The 20321-nt window shown below is 27.6% G+C and overlaps 1 protein-coding gene across 7 annotated transcripts in view; it reads left to right on the top strand.

Annotated features, from left to right (window-relative positions):
* Window positions 1-19102, top strand: part of LOC100166394 (protein dopey-1 homolog) — a 22937-nt gene extending 3835 nt beyond the window's left edge. Inside the window, exons 2-26 of one of the 7 annotated variants that reach the window (XR_001680204.2) lie at window positions 2395-2485; window positions 4627-4813; window positions 4892-5057; window positions 5120-5485; window positions 5551-5692; window positions 5759-7270; window positions 7338-7458; window positions 7530-7659; window positions 8064-10280; window positions 10362-10545; window positions 10625-10755; window positions 10827-10980; window positions 11144-11269; window positions 11339-11593; window positions 11767-11896; window positions 13926-14097; window positions 14177-14388; window positions 14459-14611; window positions 14686-14881; window positions 15011-15022; window positions 15322-15468; window positions 18006-18173; window positions 18236-18341; window positions 18434-18682; window positions 18842-19097. Coding sequence is in view for 6 of the 7 variants with exons in the window: in XM_008189116.3 (XP_008187338.1) it covers window positions 2395-2485; window positions 4627-4813; window positions 4892-5057; window positions 5120-5485; window positions 5551-5692; window positions 5759-7270; window positions 7338-7458; window positions 7530-7659; window positions 8064-10280; window positions 10362-10545; window positions 10625-10755; window positions 10827-10980; window positions 11144-11269; window positions 11339-11593; window positions 11767-11896; window positions 13926-14097; window positions 14177-14388; window positions 14459-14611; window positions 14686-14881; window positions 15011-15022; window positions 15322-15468; window positions 18006-18173; window positions 18236-18341; window positions 18434-18625 (7270 nt within the window). In the remaining variant the exon portion in view is untranslated. Of the gene's footprint in view, window positions 1-2394; window positions 2486-4626; window positions 4814-4891; window positions 5058-5119; window positions 5486-5550; window positions 5693-5758; window positions 7271-7337; window positions 7459-7529; window positions 7660-8063; window positions 10281-10361; window positions 10546-10624; window positions 10756-10826; window positions 10981-11143; window positions 11270-11338; window positions 11594-11766; window positions 11897-13925; window positions 14098-14176; window positions 14389-14458; window positions 14612-14685; window positions 14882-15010; window positions 15023-15321; window positions 15469-18005; window positions 18174-18235; window positions 18342-18433 lie in introns of all 7 variants that reach the window. The other 6 variants (XM_016807909.2, XM_008189116.3, XM_016807910.2 and 3 more) reach the window with 6 other exon arrangements.
* The last annotated feature ends 1219 nt before the right edge of the window (window positions 19103-20321 follow it).

Genomic DNA, 20321 nt, shown 5'->3' with positions numbered 1-20321 from the left:
TTTTATAATAGGTCAATTCATTCTAGTATCAAAACTAACAGTACACTAATGAACAACAATTTTTCGCTATTTTAGCACTTTTATTCAAATTAAATTATATTAAATAAATATAAAATTATATAATCAAAATTAATTGGGCACCGGAGTGGGTACTTATAAGTTTTTAAACCTTTTACAGTTTTTTTTAGGAATAATATTGGTACAAACAACTTATTTGTTCCATTTTTTTTTTATATTAGAAGATTACATAGGTTTGTATTTTCAAATTGTTGATTAAATCATGATATAAACAACATAGTATGATCGCAAAAGTTCAGATTTGGTTCAAGCCTGCGCAATACTTCATTTTCATACCCATGCTATCAAATTGTCATTTAATTATTATTACTATACACTACACTATGTCATGTGTTTACCGAAAGATCTGACTGTTCAAATAGTTACGATCATACCTTGTTGTTTATATCATAGATTAAATATTACTAATGTTTTTACATTTTTCAATATCTTATAAAAAAAATATTGAAAATGATTTATTTGTTGACATTCTATGTTTTATTTCAAACTATATTTTCCTAGAATGTTCTTGTTAGGTGATTAATGTTTTACCTAGTTTAATTAATATTGATCAATGGTCAATAAACTAATATGAAAGTAATGTTTCTTATTCCATTGGTCGGTAGGTGTATTATTTTATTTTTGTATTATGTATCCCCTGAAACAAAAATATGAAAACTAATTAAACTAACCTAACTAATTTTGTATTGAACATTAATTTTAATTCTAGAATAATCACAAAACATTTTTATTTTGCATGTGATAATATTAGATTTTGTGTGAAATGAGGAAGGTATTAATTTTAGAATCTCTTATGCTGTTTTTACACTTAGTATTAAATAACACTATTTAAAACAATTAAAACCCGAATTTTTTAATATTTATCATCAATCAACTAGTAATTTCATAAGTAAAAGATGATGAGAGACCAGTCTGTTAATTCCTCAATTGTTTTACTATACCAAACTCTGAAAAGTAAGAGAGCCTTATACGTGCATAAATAGCTATAAACTATAGAGGTTTGTTCAGATTGTATATTTATCCTCCTCCAAAGTAAACTTAATTTACATTTTATAATAAAATGGTATTTGGGACAAAAAAATACATTACTAAGGATGTTGGTTGTACTGACATGTATTGTTTCAAAATACTATCAATATGATATACCTAACAGCAAATTTTAAGTTCAGAAGAATCCATTTAACAATGTTATTTTTAATATTAAAATGAACTAATTTATAATACAATTTAAGGGTAAGTATGCTATTTAAGGCCCCACTTGGCTGAGTATGATTATTCATTTTTAAACTTCCAAGTTTGAGTAATTTGAAATTGTTGTGTTTTGTAAATTTTAGAATACTATTAACTTGCTTCAAAATTAAAATATCATTAAAATCCTATGTGGAACCTAATCTTACCTTTAAGTTTGATAGTTATACTTAGAACTGCTAAAACACAGTATTTATTATTTTTTTTTTGTAGAATTAAATAATATCGTAAAGAACCTTGCAGTACTTTAAATTATCGGAAATTGAACACAGGTTATAAAACTATAAATATATTATAACCAATTTTAAAATGGCTTACTAGTTTTGGAAAACACTTTTAAGTCCACAATAATACAAGAATTATTTTAGAATAAATTAATATTTAAAATCTTACTACCAATCCTGATATACCTAACCTAAAGTCTAGAAATAATTTTAGTTTAAATGAATGTATTTGTAACTCATAGTAAATTATATTCTTAAATATAAAATTAATTTTCTAATAATACTAAATAATATTTATTTTTTTATGCAACCTATGTATAATACAAGCTCACATCTCTAGAACCATTCCACTTTAACATTAAAAATTACAGTAAAATGGATCTTTCTAAACGTCAAGTTTGTTATATTATGCATAAGTAAGAATTTTAAGTAATATGTTTTCTTAACTACTATATTTGTCATTTTAGTATGATAAATTTTCTTATGACCAGAATAATATTTGATTCAATACTTTTGTAAACACAATATCAATAATTCGGCCTTGAATCTTATTTTTCCTATATAATTACTGGATCTTGTCAATCCAATTAAACGGCCCTATAATATTGTTATTCATAGTTTTTCACTTAGTATTATTATGTTTTGAATAATATTTCAGTAAAATTATTTAAGCGTTGTTGTCTGAAATATTCCATCATTTCCAAGGCTGAACTAATAATTATTTTCATTATTGCAATTGTTCTTAAACTGAAACTAATAACATTAATAAAATAGTTTAAAATTTTAGTATATTATTTAGTGATCTTTTATATACTCATTTATATAGATTTTTTTTATTTTTCAGGTATGTCAATGCTGTTGATAAAGCATTGAAGAGTTTTGAATACACTAGTGAATGGGCAGATTTAATATCTGCCTTAGGAAAATTAAATAAGGTAAAAGTATTAAGTTACTAAACACATCCAAACATATCTTATAATAATATAATAGATAATATATGTTATGTATGCAAATTATAATAATATTCAGGTTGGCTTGCATTGATATATATAGAATATCATATGTCTATAATATTATATTGCCAGTTATTCATGCTACATAGATCTTAATATCTATATTACATACAGATCACACAGTGCCTTATAGTATTTGTCTTTGTGGATATTTTTTTACTAACTTTAATTTACAAAACTTTTGTAGTCCAGATGAATTCAAACCAAGTGTTGTCTGAAATACTAAAAACATATTATTTTATTATTAAATGGTCTCAAGTACAGTAAATAAGTTTTTAATTTTTAATATATTACATTTGGATAATTATTTCAAATAAGTATTACTCTAAAGCAGTGGTTCCAACTCATGAGCCTGGGCAACGGACTCTGGACGAGAGTCTAAGCAAAGGTTCAGCAAATTTTAATTGGCATCAACATCAAGATTTTATAATTTTCTATGATTTTTTACACATCTAAATCTTTTCTATCGTCTTATTTGTTTGTGTTTATATTTTATACCAGTATATTAGGTAAGTAGTTTCAAAGTTTGTTTTACATAATTGGTGGTCCGCATAACTAAAATGGTTGGCAACTGCTGCTCTAAGGAAATATTTGTGTAGTTAAATTTGAATAAAAAATAAATAAATTTGTACGTATTTAAAAAAATATTAATTTATATTTTATCTTTTTAATATATATCTATTATACATGTTTTGAATAAGTACTCATGTACCCAGTATACTAACGAAAATATTACTTAGTATCCACATGACTAGGTATCAATATCTATGTAACTAATATAATATCCAAAGTCTATCCTTCACGATTTTCATTATATTGGTGATTGGGAACTGCTTGCTTTTTTGATTTTGTCATTGTTAAAATTAGATATATTTTTCACTATTACCTGTTTGTGTTTAGTACAGCTATTTTACTAGTATTTATAGTTGAGTCCTATATTATTATTATAGAATTAATATTTAAACATAATATTGCATTTATCATGCAATAATATTATATTATATTGTACAGTATTTTATTCAACATGACATCTTATTGGTAATACTTAAGATTTAATTTATATGTTATACTCTGTGACCTGTGTAAAGAAACGATAAAACTAGCATTATTCGTAAACTGGGAATTTCCTTACTTTTATGTTAGTTATTTTAACTTTTTTATTTGATATTCAGACTTATACTATAAGTAATTAAATAAATTACATTTTTATATTTTTCAGTAGTCTTATTCCAATTTATAACATATTTTTACTTAATAATATTTGTCTTTTTATATTACACTTATATTTTGTACATGGTAAAAAAAAACTCCTGCCAAAGATACAATCAAACCTACTAACTCCTGATTTGATGTGGATATTTTTAGATATTACATTTGGTGCCACGCCTAACCAGAAATCAATAATAATATTGTTTATTTAAAGGAATTAGGCTATAGCTACATATTATTTTAGTGACTATTGACATTAAAATAGTAAAATAGTGTTAGATATGTTTGAACTTCTGTGTAAATATTTACATACCACAAATAATAAAATCATATTATAATTTGATTAGTTATTTCTGAAGGGACCTTACAGTAGTAATAAAGTTAAAGGTCAATATATGAAATATAATTTTTTTGAACTATAAAAAATCAGTTAGATAATTTAAATAGCTGTATTCATGCCAAAAAAATTTGAAATGCCATTGTTTATTATTATTACACAACATAATAGTGGTAGACATATCCGGTTTTAGGAAATACAGATTTCACAAATAATCCAGATTTTTGAAATCTAAATGTGTTGATCAATGACTCATTTTTATATTCTAATAAATTTAATTCTATGACATATTTTCATTGCAATAAAATAAAACTATTTATTTTACGATATATTAAAAATAATTATAAGTCACATAAAAACCAAATCCATAAATCAGGATCAGAATTTCATTCAAATCCGAATTTATATATCCGGATGTTTGGATAATTCAGATTTCATGCCCATCCCTACAACATAATATATTATATATATTTATTTTTTATGAATTATTTATGTTTTATATTTTATTACTATACAGGTGCTACTAAGTTATACGAGATATCCAGTAATACCACGAGGCATAAAAATCAGTAAACGTCTAGCACAATGTATGCACCATGCTCTTCCTTCTGGTGTTCACTTGAAAGCTCTTGAAACATATGATATTATATTCAAGTGTATGGGAACTAATCGTTTAAGCCAAGACCTTTTTATTTATAGTGCAGGTTCGTCGAAAAAAAACTACAAATAAGTAAATAAAATATTAAGTTATCATAATTAATTACATTTTTAAAATTGTCTAGGTTTATTTCCTGTAATGGGTTATGCTGCTATGAATGTTAGACCGGATCTCTTAAATATTTATGAAAATCATTTTGTACCCTTGGGAGAAAGATTAATACCAGGATTAAATGGTTTTCTAAGCGGAGTATTACTTGGCTTGGAAGAAGGTTCTGATTTTTTCGACAGGTAAATCTTATAATTAAAATCAAATATTAAAATGTGTAACCTTACAATGTATTTTATTCTAGGACAAATCGTTTATTAGACAATGTATGTGCTGGTGTTGGTGCTCCAATATTTTTTAGTCACCTATGGGAATGCTTAGCTAATAATTTAGCTGTTCGACTTCCTGCTATTTTGTATATACTGTCTCGGTTTGATCGAAAATTATTAATAGAAAATCAGAGTCATATAATGGGTACTAACGTTGACACAATGGTTACTGCCATATGTGCATGTGTACAAGATTCTATGGTTTTGGTTCAAAGAAGTGGTTTAGATTTATTACAAGTTGGATTCCCAATGCATAGTACACAACTATCCAAAAGCGATATGATTCGTCTTATTACAGCATCTTTAGTAACTATACTCCGTAGAGATATGTCATTGAATAGGTATTACATTTTGGTATATATATAATTTAGAATCTATGACCTATATGGTTTTAATTTATTTTTAGGCGTTTGTATGCTTGGCTCCTTGGTAATGAAGTTAATTTAACATTATTAAGTTCAGATCATCCTTTAGTAAAATTAAGAAAAGCAAGAGAATTAACTACAGTAAAATATTTTGAAATGTATTCCAGAGACTTACTTGTACAGGTATTACTTTTTAAAATGGTTTTAATTATTATTTTAATTTAATAATTATTCAACGTTTTTTTTTAGGCTATAAAAATTAAACTTCATGAAGCAACTGGTTGTAAGCCACATGACTTACGCCCCTATAGACTTCTTGTGTCTTTATTAGATAAAACTGAAATTGGTCCTGTAATTCTAGATGATATTTTGTATGAAGTTTTTAGACTTCTTTATTTATGTTGTCAAAAAGACAACAAAATTGATAAATCATCTGAATTGATAAAGTCAGCAAATTTATTATTTAGTTCCTTGGAGCCTAAATATTTATGGGAATATACAGGTATTATGTTTTCAAATGCGTGTCAATCACTAACCAGGATAGATCCATGTGAAGACACATCTAGCGTTGTTAAATCTGTTGGTAGTGGTGACTTAAGCCTTGTTGAAATATGCTCTCTGACAGATTTCCTATTGGATGCTATATCATTTGAAACTTTTACTGAAACTCCTAGTGAACATTTACTCGAATTATTCATCCACATTGCAAGTACATTAACAGATAATTGTGATATGTTGACTTCAGATCAAGCAAGCACATCTTTAATGTTGTTTTTAAAAATACTGTCTAAAGTTCAACCAACATTAATACCACAGACAGATTTAGGATATAGCTCATTGGATCAAACTACTGAGCTGCCAAAGAAAGCCACTGAGCCCGGAAAAATTGTTCAATTAAATGTGGATACGCCTAAAATAAGTGGTGTGAAAAGAGCTCAGTCTCCAAAACTCAGAACCATATCTGACACTTCAAGTGTTCAATCTGATTCAACAATTATAGCAGATAACCCATCAATCGATTTACATTCAGATACAACTAGTGGAGTATTTGATGGTGATTCTTTGAATTCAGCTATTTTGATGCAAAATTGTAACCAAAAAGAACAACAAAGCATTTATAAATCTTGTATTAAACAATATGAAAAGTTTTTTGTAACCTTTGTTTATGGTGTACGAGCAAACATTGGTGAAACCAAAGGATTAACAGTTTTGATGGATGCCTTAAAAGTAAAATCACCGCAAGCAACTGCTGAAGATCGAGCTAGAAATTTAGAAGAACTTTTAAAAACTGTGCTTAATTTACAAAAACAAACATTTGACGAAAATTATGAATATGAAGGTACTGATGAAATATCCCCTATGACTATTCTCAATAATAAACGCAGTGCTGGGCTTGAATGGACAAAACCTGTTATGTTAGCTTGTAGAGTATTAGTAGACATATCAACATTTCAAGCAATTCCATTGTCTGATTCAATGGCATCATTAGTATCATCAATTGATATAAAAGACTTAAATAATGATGTTCTACCAGAATGGTTAAAATTAATTATTGTATGTTGTTGTTGGTTGGGAAATACTGCCCCTTCTCTACAACTTGTTACTATTGGAACTTTAGTGGATATAGTTGCACTCTGTCGAAGCTCACAATTGCATAGCAAATCTAACGAATCAAGAAATGGTGTTGTGTCACTAGTCCTGTTACCACTATTGAAACCTTTTCAATTATATTATATTGAATACCATACAAATGTTTTTCACGTGAGTTTTCTTTAATTTATTATTATTTCTAAAAACATTATTATAATGATCTATTATATTTTTTTAGGTTATTGCACATTGGCTTTGGTTTCATTTGGCTAATCCATTATATCAAGTGCGCTGTGTTGAACTACTTTATTTATTGCAGAGCTCTTTGCATTCAAGTGATATTGTAGAAAATTGTATTGGTATGCAGAATATTTTTAAATTTTAAAAGTATCCATATTTATAATTTATTTTTAATAATACCATGATATAGGAGAAGAATTAACATCAAGAAAAGCATCTGAATTTCATAAGTTAAATGCATTCAGAAAATTTTCACTCTTATGGCATGTAGGCCGAGAACTTGCCGCAAATTCTCAAAATGTTGGAGACATGTTTTACAAGTAAGCCACTAATATTTTATGCTTATTATTTCTATATTTAAATTATCTATAGGTCTTCTGTTCAAAATGAGATCAGAACCGGACGGTAACCAGTTTTTGTTCCGCAAAGGTCAGGCGCCGCTACAGCGGCCTATAAAGTTGTGTCATGTGACATTGCCACATCCATGCGCACAACTTGGCCGCCCAGTAATGATCTCATTTTGAACATAGTATAGTTTCTAATAGAATAAATATATTTTTAATGCTTTAGAAATCTTTTGTTGGCACAGTTCAAAACTTTATATCATAAACAAAATATTATGTGGATCATCTTCATCAGACAAATTTATACCTGTACATTTATAAAATATATATCTTTTAAATTGTCTGATTTTGTAAATAACTTTTTTTATTATTATTCATAGGTCAATGTTGAAAACATTAGATAATTTAGAACTCGGAGAAAGAAATGCAATAAAAGTAGAAGCAGAAGGATGGCTTCTACACTCTTTATTAAGAGGTGATATTAGCAGATTAATAGATCCTCTTATACTATTACTACTTGATCCGTGTACATCAAGATTAAGTGTTCTCCATGCCAAAGTTAGTCCGACACAAAATAATGACGCACATGATTATTCTGAAACTTCTTTAAATGATCCATCTGCCAAAATTTATGCTATTAGTTCAGTTGATGGAAATGTAATGTATCATGTGGCAGACAAGTGTAAGCAAGCACCAAAAATTGCCCCTAGCCGCAGTAAACGTGTCTTTGCTATTACAACATTAGCTGAACAAGATTCTTCAAACCTATTTAGCCGTTATGTTACTGTAAAAAAATGTCAAATGATGACTCGATATGAACCATCTTTAGCAGAAATGTCTGAATCTCATCATAAAAACATGTCTTTACTTCAAAATATTTCTGTTTTTGTCAATCCATTTTCTGTTGATCCTAACGTTACTAATAACAATGAATTTGATGAAGATTATTCTGAAGAAAAGAAAGAAAGTTCTCAGTACTCCATGGATATGTTGAATAAAATTAAACGATTTAAATCAAATGTGCAAAACACAGTACGTCGTTCTCCTAAGAGAAAACCAGAAAGTAAACATATTCAAAAATCTGTACAAAGAACTGGATCATATTCATCCCTTGATTCTATAAAAACTAACCCAGTTATGAATTCTACAACAATGATGTCATCAATTGATTTGTTACACCTATCATCCATATCAGACACAATATTTGCTCGAGTTACTGATGGCGAGACATACCGTAACAATATACGAACATCTGCTTCTGCAACTGATATGAATGGCCATTTTACGGAAAACGAGACTGATTTAGTTCGGAGCTATTCATTTTGTGGAAATGAACAAATCAAAATTGATACAGATGAGTCAACACCTGCTGATGAATATTTCGACCCTTCGAAGTCTGAAGAAACGTCTGTCGTACGAGAAGTTCTTAATAGTGTGCTAGATGCTGTAGTAGATGAAACAGTTGTACCTTTAAATGATGAAGAAGATGACGATGATTTGACTGAAGTATCTGAATCAATCAAAGAAGATATTTCTATGGCTCCACCTGAGTATAACATGGATGGTAATGTAAGAAATATACACTCTCATCTTCTGTTATATTGTGGAGTATATGATGTCCAGCGAACATTGTATGCTTTCTGTACATTAACAAACATGTTAAAAACAAATGCTCGTGCGCTTTTATGCGCTGCTGCTACTACTTCTGTTCCTGTAAAATCTCAGATACTAAAGTTACTTTCTAGACACAGAAAATCCATGTTTGGTAGAGGATTTCATGGAGAAATTGATATGACTGGAATACCATATAATCGAGGCAGTAGCATGTATTTAGAATTACTCATATCCATTTGTCTTTATTATATACGAAGTTACTATCCAAATTTAGGACAATCTAAAATCACCCAAGAGGATATTGCTGGTAATCGTCAAGTGCAAATGTCCAGTGTAGAACTGCTAAGTCTTATTTGTTGGGAATTAAGCGGTATCGTAAGAGATAGTGGACGAGGTTTAGCGTGTTATTTAGCTGAATTACTTGCAAGATGTAAAGCACAAAAAGTTGCATTACACTGTTTGTTAAGTAGTGTACTTGAAAATTCTGGTCCTGAATGTAAAGCTACCAGTTTCACTGCAGAAATATTGTCTTTTAATAATCATGATCCTACAGATCAGGGATCTGTTGAAGGTAGAATGAATCGTGAATCTGAGGCATTCCAAGCTCTATTATTAAGACTATTGCTATCACTAATTATATTAGAACATGAAGTTGATAATAGCCGTCATCGTGGTAACAATGTGGTAAATGATTCCTATGCAGATTTAGCTGCTGATAATGTAGAAGGCACTGACGTTCGTTACTTATCTGGCAGACCAATTCCATTGCAACCAATGTTTGTTACTGCCTTAGTTGCAGCCTTACATCCATCTGCTCGAATGAGACATTCCCATATTAACTGGACATCGCTTGTAACATCTTCATTACCATATCTTGGACCAGCCTTGGTGAATGTTGTCTCTGTGACTGTACGACAGTTATGTGCTAATATTGAAACATTAGCAGAAGTTTATGCTGATAACACCAAAAATGTTAATTTGAGGTAATAATATTTGTGTAAATAAATTGACTAGTTCATTTTTGTATTATTCTTAATTAATAACAATAAATTTGTGTATTTCAGATTACCAGCAGATTATGCAATAACACAATTGGAAGCTCTTACTGTCTTATGTCATTTTTGCCTCCTTGATACTGGTCAGCCATTTAACCATCCTTTAGATCATAATTCTACGGCAAATTCAAATACTCCAGCACAGCTGTTCAATAATCTTGTCCATGTCTTTATTCCATCTCCTCTTTTAGCTGTGAGTAATACATCATTAAATTTTATTTTTTAGTATTTAATATTAAAAAATGTTATTTTCATTTTTATTATTTTCAAAGCTCCAAGATCAATCATCTAATGATGAAACTGAACCACAGTTAGGAGCAAGGAGATCTTTATTGGCAATTTTGCCAAGAATTGTAGCCAGCGTTTCTTTATTATGGAAAGCACTTTGTACTGGAAAACAAAGGTATACCTACCATTTTTAAGTAATATTATTACTTATTAGTTATATAATATTTTCAAATCAATTTATTACAGTGAAAATAATGTGGCTGGATGTCCAAGGTTAGTTAAAGGCCAACTTTTAGATTTATTAAGTCCTATAGCTGAACATCATGGCAATAGCTTTCTAACCGCGTTTTCAATTGTATGGAAAGAGAGACGATCGCGTGCATCTGTATTATCATCAACTGTAAGAAAATTAATTTATTTAGAAAAATAATATAAATTATTATTTTCATTATTTAATGTTCTCAAGACAATATTTAAGTTTCATTATTTATCTTATCAGTTAGCACAAGTATATATTGTGATTAATGTCCTAGCAACAAAATAAATTATTCTTTTTCTCTTAGATTGTACCTGAAGCTACAGAAATGCAACAAGTTTTAGTACAATTATTAAGTTCCATAAAGTCGATGCCATTGGATTCATTAATACAAACTATTCACCAAGTTGTCAAACAACCATCATTAAGTCAAGTAATTATAATTTTTAGTAACTTATTTACTTATGTATGGTTATTATTAATATTTGTATTATGCTTTCAGGCTGGCCAACAAGATACACAAATTAGTATTGAAGTGAGTGTATTGGAATTATTTGTTCATTACGTACAGCTTGCTCCTGGTCATTACTTAGCAGAAACATGGCAATCACTTCTTGGATTACTCAAAGAAGGAATAACATTATCACCTCCTTCACAGTTTATGTTGTTATCAGTATTAAGTCAGTTTGTACATAGAGCTCCTGCACCATTAGCTGATCGTAAAGATCAAAAAGATCTCCAAGATATTACAGCTAAGGTAAATATAAAAGAACAGTTAATCTTAACCTGTTTGATAAGTACTATGTTCTTATCACTATAATTACAACATTTGCAATACAAATTTAATTTGAAAACACCAGTATTATTTTAAAATAAAATGAGTTGTAAAAATTGTAATTGTTGATATTATTTTTTTATCATTGTTTTTAGATGGTTGAAAGCTGTTCTCAAATAGCTGGAGCTTGTTTGGAACAGAGTTCATGGCTAAGAAGAAATGTGTCTGTAAGAGAAGATGAATTATCTGCAGCAAATTCTATTACCGAAAAAGATATAGAAAAGGGTAAAAATTAATCATTTAATATTTACAGGTTTTTGATTCTGATGTGTTTTTTTTTTTGTGTGTGTGTATTTGTGTTAACAATGTGGTTTACAAAATAGTCTTAAGGGTCGCGATGCCAGTTTTTCAAATTTTCCACAATTCTATGAAATTTGAAGATTAAATTTTATATTTGGGTTGCCACCTCAATTTTAAGACTTTTCCACTAATCTACTACTCGATACCTATTTAGGGAGGGAAGTTGATAGGGTGTATTTTATCGAAAAAATGACTTGACTGAAATAACTCTCAAGCTTCGTAGAACTGTTGAATTTTTTTATCTGAAAGAAGAAGACTTCCTACAAGCCCGCATTGATCTCTGATTTTGTATAAATAATTGTATTAAAAAAAATGCTTTTTATCTTGTATATTTTAGAAATATTATAAATTAAAGAGAAAAACAGAGATCGATACAGGCTGTAGAATATTTTTCTCTAACAATTAAAAAAAAAATTATGAAATTTGGTTGATTCTACAAGGTGGTTTTGTTATTCCTGCCAAGTGTATTTTTGGGAACAAAATGGCATCGGCACTGGGCGCCTTAAGATTTTCAACTTTGTGTGTGGTTTATTATAACAAATTGGGTCTAAAAGGTACTTTTGAAAGGTTAAATTTAAAAATTCCCAGTAGTTTTCAAAAAATGTCAGGATAATAGAGAGAAAAATTAAGAAAAAACAGGAATTTTCATGCAAAACTGGTTTTCAACAAAATCGATTTTGTTATTTTGTATTAACTCAGAAACAAGATATTTGAATTTTTATTTTTTATTTTTTTTAATGTCACCAAAAAAATTTTCTCTTGTCAAAAAATTTAAAAATTTTATAAAACGCTTCTTATAAGTTTTTAGTGAAAATTAAAAAAACGCTAATCCACAATATTATGAAGTTAAAAGTTGACAACATTTGTCAAAATCGCAAAAACTTTGCTATTTTTTATATGGAAATTAATAAAAAAAAAATCTATTTATTCTTTATATATATATATTTTATATTTATATAAAATTTTAAAATTTAAAACAAGATTCCCCATAAGTTTTCCTACCTTTAACAAAAAGTCTACTGGCATATGTCAAATTAATTTTTTGTGTCTTTGATAACCCGTAAATGAACGATTTTCTCATTTTGTTGTAATTTAAAAATTATTAACCATGGATGCTTAAAATTTTTACCAAATGTTTATATTAAGTATTAACAGTTTCTATATGTGGTATAATTTAAAAAAAGTGGGTAAGTAGATGTCTCTCTGCTGTACAGAAGGTTACAAGTGGGTCAATGTATAAAGGATTGTATTAAACTTGAATTCATTGATATAATTATAATATCATTGTATAAGAAAAACAATTCTGAGCGGAGACGGTTTGTCATTATTTATTATATCCTATAAGTTGAATTTATAATATAATAGGTATTATTATTTTTTATTAGTTTCTATGGTGATAAACAAAGCGTTAGAAATTAAAATCCCTTTTTTAGCGGTTTTTCGTAATTTATCGGTGGTTTTCCCTGTGGCAATAAATAACTATTGAGAAAACTGAAAAATAACCTTTCTAAAGATATATTTTGTATACAGGATAAAAAAAAAAGTAAACAAACATCATTGTAAAACAATAGCTTCCTCGCTCCGCTCAGAAACTAAAATATATTTACTCTTAAGAGATATTTATGGACCTTTTTTAAAATATTGATAACAACATTTTCACTGGATTAAAAAGCTTGAATATGTAATACAACGTTCCCCATAGCTTGTTATAATAGCAGTTTAAAAATATTAAAGACACATGTACAAATTTGTTTTTATAAATATTTATAGACAGTTTTCACTCAGAATAGTTTTTCGTGTACAATGATTATATTATATCATTGAATTCAAACTTAACACATCCATTATACTGACCTACTCAAAACCTACTTGCTTACCTTTTTTTTTATTGTAACTAAATTATTTATAAAGCTTTTAAAATGTATAAATAAATATATTATATAATATTTTTTAGTTGGAAGTGGTAGTGGAAGCAATGCTCAGTACAGTATACCAGCCCAAAATGTGCTAGCCCAACTTCTTGCACCATTGTTAGACATAACATTTGGTAATCAAGAAAAAGAAAGAGTATGTACAATACTCACAATGATCATGTATAATGTAACACCTTATTTGAAAAACCATACGTAAGTGCCTATTAGATTTAAAATAACTATTTAAACTATATATTTAATTTCTAATTTATATTCTGTTTATAAAATATAGTAATAAAAATATGCCAAGTTTTCATGCGTGTTCTCAAATCTTGGCTAGCATTAGTACGTATCAATATACACGAAAGGCTTGGAAAAAAGATGCAATGGAACTTTTACTTGATCCAACGCTATTCCAAATGGACGATCGCAGTATTCAGTATTGGAAAATTATAATTGATAATTTAATGTCTCAAGACACAACAACTTTTAGAGATTTTATGGGTATATTTTTATTTTTCGTGATTAGTTATTAATTTTTATTATTATTTTTCACATATTTTTATATTTCTAGGTCGAATTAATATGAACCAAGCAAACACCTTAAATTTATTTTCAAATCGAGAACAAGAATGTGAGCAAAGAGCCCAATTATTAAAAAGACTTGCATTTGTTTTATTATGTAGTGAGAAAGACCAGTTTCATAAACATGTTCCTGAAATTCAAGGTTAAATTTAAAAAAAAAAATGCTTCTATTCAAAAGATTTTTTTTTAAAACCACTGTTATTGTTTATTAAATAGAAAGACTAGTTGACACTCTTCGTATGCCTCAATCTGGACCCGGTATTCACGCGCAAGTGTTCCTATGCTTCAGGGTTTTACTTTTACGTATGTCTGGTCATCACATAACTTCTATGTGGCCAATTATAGTTAGTGAAATGGTTCAAGTTATGATTCATATTGAACATAATTTAAGTGCAGATTCAGAAGAGTTCAGGTATGTAATAAAATCATTAGTATTAAATATTATTTGATGGTACAAACTATAATCTTTACTTTTCCAACTAAACAAATATATTGTTTTTCTGGGGCGTATGGCTGATCTTCCATTTTTGGCTTATGGCAGGCGAAATACCAGGTATGTTTTATGTATGCTTATTGCCAGTTTGTTGTGTGCTTTTAACATTTTTGTATATTAACATAGTTCTAATAATAATTTTGAAATCTATTACCAAGGTTAAGTCAATGTCGCGGCTTGAAGGTGTCTTGGGTTAAATCTTTAACTGATATTCTTCTTTATTTCTCATTTTTAGTAAAAGTATTGAAAATAAAATAAAAACTAATAATGCTAATGATTAAAAAAAATTAATCAGTGTTTCTTTTTTTCCATTCTTCCAAAATATTTCCAATTCTTCATTTCCTTGCTCATTATTATAGTAGTGAAGAAATTAATATGGCTGATACCACTCTTAAATCAAATTCATCGTCAAGACGAAGAAAAAAATGGAATCACCGAAACAAGTATACCTTGCAACCTGAGAAACAGAGTTCATCAAACTCTAGAAAATCTACTGTCATTGAAAAGTAAGTTCTTCTAATGGTGAACAAAACATCAATTGGGGAAAAAGAACACTTTTTAGTTTTTATGTGCATACTCAACAATGTTCACAGGTTATATTTGTAAAGAAAAAAAGAAAACCTTACAAAAAATTATATTTTTTTTAATTGCCTTTAACAATATCCAATATTGACTTGACCTTGATCAATAATTTTAGTTTGGTGTGTGGAAGTATGCAATTTTTTAGCTGTATTAATTGCCTGTAGAATTATTTAATATGTTGGAATTTATTTTTTAAATAATTTGAGTTAAAACTGAAAAATTTTAATACTGAATTGTAGAATAGTTTGTAGGTTAGAAAATATATCTTATAAGTTAAAATATAATACTTTAATTTGGTAATTACTAATGAGTATGAATATTTACACGTATTACTCAAATTATTGATTATGTTTGTAGTTTTATATTTTATAAATACATTCCTAACACAGTTGATTTAAATTTCATATCTTCAATAAACATAATTATTTAATTTTTAATTATGAAAGATATAATTTAAAAAGAATGATTTAAATTAAAAGATATGTATGATATATGATAATAAATTAAAAATGCATTGAATTAAATGGGCAACTTTTTATAATTGTAAACATAATTCTCATTTATCAACACTAAATTATAGTATAAAATATTAAAAAATATGAACAAAAATAGAAATTATATTTCCTCAATCATTTTTGTTATTCAATTATTTGAGGAATATATATATATATTTTTAATATTCATCATAAATCATGCTGAAATAATATATGAATTATGCACTTGTAAGTCACTATAAAAAATCTCTGCATCCTGACATTGGAACTGCTGAACCAAACAATAGAAAATCTTAAAAGTAATAAATTAATTCTCCAAAAACAATGATCTATTAGTTCTTGTTATTGACTTATAATTATATTTATTGTTTACATTTATAAAAATCTTATGAAGATGTATAAAAAAATATTTCATAATTTAAAATAAAATATAAATCTGTTTTCAATAATATAATAATTATCACTCAAAAAAGTGCTTACATTTGTTGAAAAAATTATAAATTGTATTACTAGCTAATAAGTAATACTGTATGGATTTATGCTTTTGGTTATAGCAGTTAGCATAATGCATGATTTAAATCATTTCATAGAGCTTAATTGATTTTTGTGGATCGAAAGTAGAAGCATGAATATAAATATTACTAATTAATTATTAAAGTTCCTAATACTTAAGTTCATACATCATACATATTGTATTATATATATTAATTTAGCATGAAATTCATACCTTGGGAAGAAAACAGCATTTTACCTTGGCATCTATTGATACACAAATTGTTCCGAAATTAAAATCATTAATTATATACTATATACATATTAAATATAAGAATACTCTCGGTGTTTTAAATTTAGTTTGATTATCAATTTTAGATACCTCCTAACAAATTATTTTTTAAGTATCAAGAATTGATTTTTGCTTATAGAAACTGGTATAACAGTATACATTCTTCAAAAAACATCCATTCTGATTCTTTATACATAAAAAAACAACCTAATAAATAGTTAGTTCATAATTTTACAATTTAAAATATAAATTTCTCTTAAATATCTTCATTTCAGCTTATGAAATTGATGTTGGTAGTTTCAGTATTAAATGTATACAATTTCATCCAAAAATTATTTACTAACAAAAATGTTTTTATTATTTTTTAAAAAAATGTGAGGGGAGGGTGCTGACAACCTCCTAATTCTACCACTGACAATAGGTACATACTATATGTACTGATAAATTTTAAGTTTGATTAATAACAAACCGAATACATCAGTATCTCAATATTTGTATGTCAATAAGTCATTAAAAAAAATTAATTGGTGTTTTAAGTAAATTAAATAAATAAATTATTGCTTTATTATAATATTGTATGGTCAATTTAAACAGAAAATTAAAACTGTTGTTTCTTAGTTTCTAATGAATTTATAAAATAGGAATTGGTAATGGCTAATTTTCAGCATTCAAACTTTAATGCATGTTTTAAAGTTTACGCAGGAGCATTAGGTGTTATGTAATTTGCTGGATTTTAATCATGATATTTATTTATTTATTTTATATTTTAAATATTTACAATCTATACAACATTGAGTACAATAAGCAAATTTGAAAATTTAATGGTAAGTGACAGCAGGAGAAATTTAACATAAATGGGCAGGCACTCAGCAGTGTTCCCCAGCTGGGTGCATATTAAGTATCAAGGGGGTTTTATTTAAATTTTTTTTTTTAGTTGGTCTCTAGGCTTCTGTCTTTTGAGTCTTCTACATACATTACCAGGAAGTAGTTGATAGATTTATATTTACATATTATATGATAGGTAACATTATACACCTATTAAGTTGGATATGTATATTAGGATTTTGAGTTAAATTTTAAATTTAGGAGATTAAATATTTGTACATTTAAAAATTAATATTTTTATAGTCATCTCTGAAATATAGTAACAATTAATTTAAATAATATGTTTTACGAATTTCAGTTCACATATACGACTGCTTTCGGGACTTGATTGGACATGGGTAGTTAACAGCAACAACGGTCTTAATGCCAGTAGTAATCCACAATGGTTGCAACTTCAGCTAGCCGCAGTTAAACTTCTTAGTGTTGCCATTCAACTTCCTGCTGATATTCTACCTCAATTTCAAATGTAAATTGAATTCATGTTATTTGATTACAAATCGGGTGCCTAACGTATAACCATTTTTGTAGGTACAAGTGGGCTTTTGTTGGACGACCTGAACTATCACAAAATGAACAGAACCCAGTAGAATTTGTCCCCCATGTTTTAAGGATAGCAAAGATAATGGATTCAAAAGTAATTTTATTATAATATAACATCAACATGAACATAGTGCTCACTTATAAAAATAAACATATTTAATAATTTTATTTAATTGTGTTTTTAAGTATGGGAGTCCAATAGAAGCATACCCAGATACCTTGTTGCCAACTGGTTCAACAGCTCGCTCATTGCAAGACCTTCATCCATTTTTTTCTGCTCTAAGCACTGGCGAGCCACACCCATCCCTAGACAGTTCCATTAGTCAACTAGAGCAAGAGCTTGAGTTGGATTTCCTAGAGCCGATACCGTCCAGATAGGCTGATGTTAGTCTGCCTGAATTCACCGTACCTACGACAAGCTGTGATGTTGTACATGTAAATAAAATTAAATTATTATAAAAAAAATTAATATTGTTATTTTTGCAATGATCGTTTTAATGTGAAAAAATATTATTATTATTATTATTATTATTATTATTATTATTATTATGGTTTTTCTGATTGTTAAAGTTTTGTTTCTTTTTTTTATTTAAGTTGGTGATACGATCATTCCGTTCTAATTAGTAAGAGAACACACATTTTAAAACTGCAAACTCCTAACATTGTAATTTTCTTTTTGCAACTACTTAAGTACATTTATTGTAGCAAAAAAAAAAACACTTGCTTTGAGCACATAAAACATTAACTTATTAAATTCTATGTTACCTGTTATCGTTGTTAAGTTTGTCGTATAATAGGACCTCGAGCAATATTGTATGTATAATGATGCAATATAATATAATTAAGTTGATATAATTAATTTATATTCTAATTTAATATCATTCAATAGTCATATTCTTCATAAATAGGCTTAATTATTTTATTTGTCATGTACATTGTAAAAGTAATTTTATTTTTTAACTAAAAATCCATGAATGTATTCCTTAAGACACCTTAGGTATTTTAACATTAATCAGTTGAATTTGATTATGAAAATTGTGAAATGGTGATTTTCTAGTACAATTTCATTCATCATTTTCTTTTTCCTATCTTTTAGAAAAATTGATGATTTTTTTATAGTATTAAAAAAATCGACGCATTAAAAAGTATATAAATATTTTTTTATTTTTATTTTATTTATTTTATGTTTTACATGTTCAATATTATCCTCTATCTTAATTATTGTTATTATCTAGATTCTAGATTGCTATTACCACAGATTAAATGAAATCTGTTAAATGTTAATCTGTGCTATTGCCATGTGAACTAGACCTGGTAATTGGTTATGATTGGTCATGTTTATGTAATTATGTGTTACATACTGATACTTAAATCTTTTGGCTATTTGTATACTAAAAAATAAAAATAGGTCGCTATGAAAGATAGAAGGGGTATATTGATATTTTTCTCTCAATTTTTATGATATCTAAATTGGAGTTTTCAAATAATTCAACCTGTAATATTCACATAATAGATTAAGTAAAAGGACATCGCACCGCATGTGTTGTCTCCGTCTTACACACATAAGACATATCAAATTTTCTTTCGCTAGTTTCAATGGGTATCAATTTTGATATTATTATGAATTGACCTATTATCAAACTTTTAAGTTAACATTTTAACAGTCTAATGACTTAATGATAAACAGCTCTGACAAGATTTCCCCAGGTTAATTTTTAGAGTTGGCCAAACTACCAACTTTGATAACTTAATGAATATTGTGTAAAATTTGAATTCAATAATATTAAATCATAGTATCCGACAACCGCATACTTTGGATTTCGACCACAAAAGGTCGATTGACAACCGTATACTTTATCGATCATTGTATAATTAAACTTGTAGAGGGTTAAAACTACACACTGTTTTTAGTGCTAAATAACGGATAAGATAATAACCATGCTAACACGTTTCAAGTCTTAAGTCTTTAATGAGTAGTACGATCGCACAGTGGCGTAATTCGGTCATGCGTATGTGTGTGTGGGGGGGGGGTGGTTTAAAACATTTACCCTCCGCCATCCATCAAAAAAAAATA

The sequence above is a fragment of the Acyrthosiphon pisum genome, chromosome A1, assembly GCF_005508785.2.
Source record: "Acyrthosiphon pisum isolate AL4f chromosome A1, pea_aphid_22Mar2018_4r6ur, whole genome shotgun sequence".
Lineage (NCBI taxonomy): Eukaryota > Metazoa > Arthropoda > Insecta > Hemiptera > Aphididae > Acyrthosiphon > Acyrthosiphon pisum.
Note: the sequence above shows the minus strand (reverse complement) of the source record. Positions and strands in the feature narration are given on the sequence as shown.